Raw genomic sequence first — 4,785 nt, forward strand, 5'->3', positions numbered from 1 at the left:
CTGAGTCACCCAGGCGCCCCGATTTGAGACACTCTTGACACACTTCTAAAAGTTCATGATCCCAAAGAGCTTTACGGTGTGTAACTACCTCCTGGTATTTACCCTATTCGAAACTAAAACTGAGAAATTCTTAATTTTTAAAATTTGGTAAGTTAATACATTGTATTTATTGATTCGTTTTTTAAAACAACAGCAAACCCATTCATTGAATGTTATAAATAAAGGGCCGTGGGGGGCCCTGTGGCCCAGTGACGTTGTCAGACATGCTCTGCTTGCCTGCTCTATGCTGAATAAATATTTCTAATGAAAATGGCTGTATTTTCCAAGGCAAACAAAAGAGCGGGAAAACACTGATACGGTTTTGCATTTTTTTTTTTTTTTTTGCAAATGTCTCTCATATCTGACATAATGGAAGAAAAGCTGGATTCTCATGCCACACTCCACCTGTGCGATACGTTGCTTTGGTCGATGTATGTGAAAAAGAATCCGATTCTACACTTCCCTTTATCGAAAAACTTTGTACTTGGAACACTCCGCTCCGCCTCCCGCCTCACCCACTACGAAGCTTCGGTACTCGGGAAAGTCGAGCAACCAGCCACGGCTGGTCACGGACGGCTTCTGGAAGAAGGCGTGGCCTTCTTAGGATTGGACAACAAATGCGTCCTTCTGCAGGTTGGCCCCGCCTCCAGTCCCCGCCTCTGTTTCCCTCCTTGGTAAAGTGGCGACCCCAAACGCATGCGTCCTTAGGCAGGCGGGCACTTCCGCCCGGTCACCCCGGAACCTTCTGTTCCCGCTTGGGTTTCCGCGGAGACAACGAGGGCGGCCAAGGCGGAAGTAGCGTGGTGTGTGGGCGGAACTAAACGCGGTCATGTCGGCCGCCCTGCTGCGGCGCGGCTTGGAGCTGCTGGGGGCGCCGGAGGGTGAGGAGGTCCTGGCCGGGGACGCGCAGCGCGGGCAGTGGGTCGGCAGGGGCGGCGGGGAAGATCCCAGAGGTTACGGGACGATCCAAGCCAGGTTTGGCCCTGGTGGGATGGAGACCCTGCGCGCCTTCCGACCCGGTCAGTCCCTCTCTCCCTTCCCGTGTAGCCCCCCGGGACGCAGCAGGCCCGGCCAAGCAGAACGGGGCCCCGGCGAAGCGGACCCGGAAGGCAAAGGCATCCCAGGCCCAGAAACTGCGGAACTCGGCCAAGGGAAAGGTGCCCAAGTCCGCACTCGGTGAGCTCGAGAAGGGGGCGGCACCCTGGAGGAGGGGGCGCTAGGAGGCTGAGCTTGAAAGGGTGGCCGGCCGTTTCTGGAATAGCTGGTGTGCGCCAGACGCGGATCCGGGTCCTGGGAGTACGGGGCTGGACGAAACTCATGGTCCCGGCCCTCATGGGCTACTGCCCCAGTGGGAAGAGAAGCACCAAAGAGTTTCGGAGGCGGAGAGTAATTACTAAGTGTGATGAGGCCTGTGGAGTAAGACTGGCGTGCTCTGGGAGGGCCTTAAAATAAAAAACCAAATCAGACTGCCCTGCTGAAGCGGCATTTAAGCCCATACCTGAAGGAAGTGTTAAGACTGAGCCAGGGCAAGAGCGCTCTAGAGAAGATAGCTCATGCGGAGGTAGGTAGAAGTTCGTTGCTGTGGCAATTGGCCTGGGAAAGGTGACGTAGTGGCCAAGAGCCAGAGATGGATCGCTTAACAAGCCGTGAATGTTCTGCGTGCCTGGTGCTGTTCTAAACCCTGCATACGTAAATGTTCCCTCTTTGGTCCTCCCGCGACCCTGTGAGGTCGGTACTGTCATGACCCCCATTTGTCAGATGCAGAAACAGGCACCGGTCCAGATGGCACAGGTGGAAACCAGGCAGTGTGTCTGCGGAGATTTGCTGTCACCTACTCCGTTCGGGTGGGAGACGCTGTGGCTTGGGCAGCCACGATGCTGCAGGGGGAAGATGTGAAGAGAGGGAGCGTCGCTGGGCTTCAGCGGTGAATTGGCTGCTGGGATGGAGGAAGAGGGAGACACAAGAACAGCCCAGTTTCTAGTAGAGCATGTTGGGAGATAGGGTGCCATATAACAGGAGGGACAGACTTGAGGAGGGACAGGTGTGGGCTGGACGATGGGGTCTTTTGACATGTGTCAGGGCTCGGTGAGCTCCTAGCGTGTCTCTGAACGTGTACCCAGAGCCTGGTACATGAAAGGCGTTCTGGTATTTGTTTAAAGAACTATGAATTCCAGGCAGGAAACGGCGTGAGCAAGAATAAGGAGGCAGAAAAGTGAGGTGCATGTAAGCAGCAGTGGTGTTGATGTGAAACAGGAGCATGGGGGGCCAGGGGTCACCTCCCATGTCCCAGCCCTTGTCCCCACATCCCATCATGCTGCCTAACGGACGATGAGGGGACTCTGGGGCCACCTCGGTGTGAGCCTCATCATCTCTTGCTTGGATTATTTCAAAAACCTCTTCACCTCCACTCCCCCACCCGGTAATGTTGTTCGCCCCACAGCGGCCAGAGTGATCCTGTGAAGCGGTAAGTGGGACCAGTCTCTCCCAGCCTCACACCCTCCAGTGGCTTCCATCAGACTTGCTACCTCATGAGGCCCCACGTGGTCTGTCCCATCTCCATCTTCACCTCCTACTGCTCTCCCCTCGCCATTCTAGCCATTTGCTGTTCTCCAGACACATTAATCGCACTACTTCAGGTTCTTTGCACTGGCTGTTCCCTCTACTTAGAATGCTCTTCCCCAACATCCACACCCTCTCCCATGAGTGTTTGCTAAAACGTCTGCACTGAGGTCCACTCAGAACCTCCTGTGAGAATTGCAGCCCGGGGCTGCCTGGGTGGCTCAGTGGGTTAAGCCTCTGCCTTCCGCTCAGGTCATGATCTCAGGGTCCTGGGATCGAGTCCCACATCAGGCTCTCTGCTAGGGAGTGAGCCTGCTTCCTCTTCTCTCTCTCTCTCTACTTGTGATCTCTCTGTCAAATAAATAAAATCTTTAAAAAAAAAAAAAAAAGAATTGCAGCCCTTCACCCCTGGCATTCCTCATTTCTCTCTACTGTGGTGTTTTTCTTCATAAAATGCATCACTCTCTAAAATACTGTTTCTCTCATTTACCATGTTTCCTTGCTCTGGAGTGTAAGCTCCACGGGGTGGGAATTTTTGCTCTGTTTTCTGCTGTTTGTCCCTCACGTAGCACAGTGTCTGCCATGCAGTAAGACTTGTTTGTTGCTTAAGTCACTTGAGCATCTGGGAGCGGAGGGTGGGGTGGGGGATGCTTTCAGTATGATCGAAGGGAGAGTTGATTTGACAGAAAAGAGCGCAGGGTGCTGGAGTTAACCGAGGGAGGGGACGCAGGGCCTTTGGCATGGCTAGTGGGGGGATGGAGAAAGCTGTCAGGAGGGGGCCCAGTGGCTTCCAGGGAGTACTTCTGAAATGATGCCCCCGTGCCTGCCATCCACAGCTGAGTTCAAGAAGCGAGAGTGTCGAGGCTACCTCGGAGTAAACCTGAAGTTCATGACCAGTGCAAGAAGTACCGTGGCAGAGTCAGTCACCCGGCAGGTTTGTCAGAGGGGTGGGCTCCGGGGCAGAATCCGGGTGGGAAGAGCCGAAGCTGTTTCTGAGACCCATGGGAGTCTCTGCCCTAAGCACAAAGCAGAGGTTGGGCCACCCCTCTGGATGGCAAAGAGCAGAGCAGGGCTCTTGGGAGGCTGGGCCTGGCCTTACTCCTCTGTGACCCTTGTGGGCCTCAGTTTGTTCCTCTGTAAGTGGAAAAAGTACGCCCTGCCTCCCAGGACAGTTGGGAGCCAGGTGAGTGGTGGAGAGCACGCCACTCTGCTAGGCTGTGCAGCTCCAAGGGGCAGTCCTTCAGGTGCCAGAAGATACCACCCAGGGATCCTGACATACACACACACACACACCCCCATCTCCAGATTGTGCGGCAGAACCGGGGCCGCAAGGCCTGTGACCGGCCTGTAGCCAAGACGAAAAAGAAGAAGAAGGCTGAGGGCACTGTGTTCACTGAGGAAGACTTCCAGAAGTTCCAGCAGGAATACTTCGGCAGCTAGGCTCCCAGGAGGACACAGTGGGAAAGGCACTCAGGCCCAGTCTCCTCCTCTGACCTCGCGGCCTCTGCTAGCCCCGGGGGCCAGAGCAGGGTGGCTGGCAAGGAGCTGCGGAGCTGGAAGCCCTGGGGCGGAGATGCTCTCAGACCAGAGCCGACATCTGCAGGCTCAGGAAGAGCCATCTACCTGCTAGAAGACATTTCTGACTGCTTTGTTTGCTTTGCCCCAAGTAGGGCCTCTGGGCTGTTCGCTCCAGAAAGGCCAGTTCTTAGGCCCTTGGGGCCACACCGCTAGGAGTGGGAAGGCCGCCAGGCCAGCTTCCAGGTTCTAATAAATGTGAACCCAATAGCAGTGTGTGTACTGCTGATCTGCCTTATGGGGTGTCTCCCCTCTCCTCTGGCACCAAGGGACCTTTCACTGTCCCCCGTGGTTCTTAGGGCTCTGGGTCAGGCCTCCTGCCCTGGAGGAGGCGGCCGCAGCCAACAAGGAACCCCTTAAGATGAAGTATATCCGTTGGTTCCAGGGCAGCTGACTCGGGGTTCAGAAAGTGGGGGTGCAGCTGCCCTGGTGCCCAAGGCTTGTGCTGTTGTTGGGGGGCAACTCAGGGGGTGACCTCAGGAAACAGGGTTTCACACTCAGGTATGTGCCCGGGCTGGGAGCTGGGGTTGGGGTTGGGCTGCGGCACCAGGAGAGGGCGGGCTGGCCCCTTTACAGCAGGCACGCGCCAGCGATGGGTACATGGTGAGCGAA

At 55.8% G+C, this 4,785-nt stretch overlaps 1 protein-coding gene across 1 annotated transcript; it reads left to right on the plus strand.

The window, feature by feature from the left end:
* The first annotated feature begins 852 nt into the window (after positions 1-852).
* Positions 853-4,386, plus strand: LOC111157548 (ribosomal protein S19 binding protein 1). The gene is made up of 4 exons (XM_022519055.1): positions 853-920; positions 1,087-1,215; positions 3,435-3,532; positions 3,904-4,386. The coding sequence occupies exons 1-4, from the start codon at positions 869-871 to the stop codon at positions 4,036-4,038; spliced, it is 414 nt and encodes a 137-aa protein (XP_022374763.1). The 5' UTR covers positions 853-868; the 3' UTR covers positions 4,039-4,386.
* The last annotated feature ends 399 nt before the right edge of the window (positions 4,387-4,785 follow it).

Source organism: Enhydra lutris, unplaced genomic scaffold (assembly GCF_002288905.1).
Source record: "Enhydra lutris kenyoni isolate GAN:26980312 unplaced genomic scaffold, ASM228890v2 scaffoldscaffold55, whole genome shotgun sequence".
NCBI classification, from domain to species: Eukaryota; Metazoa; Chordata; class Mammalia; order Carnivora; family Mustelidae; genus Enhydra; species Enhydra lutris.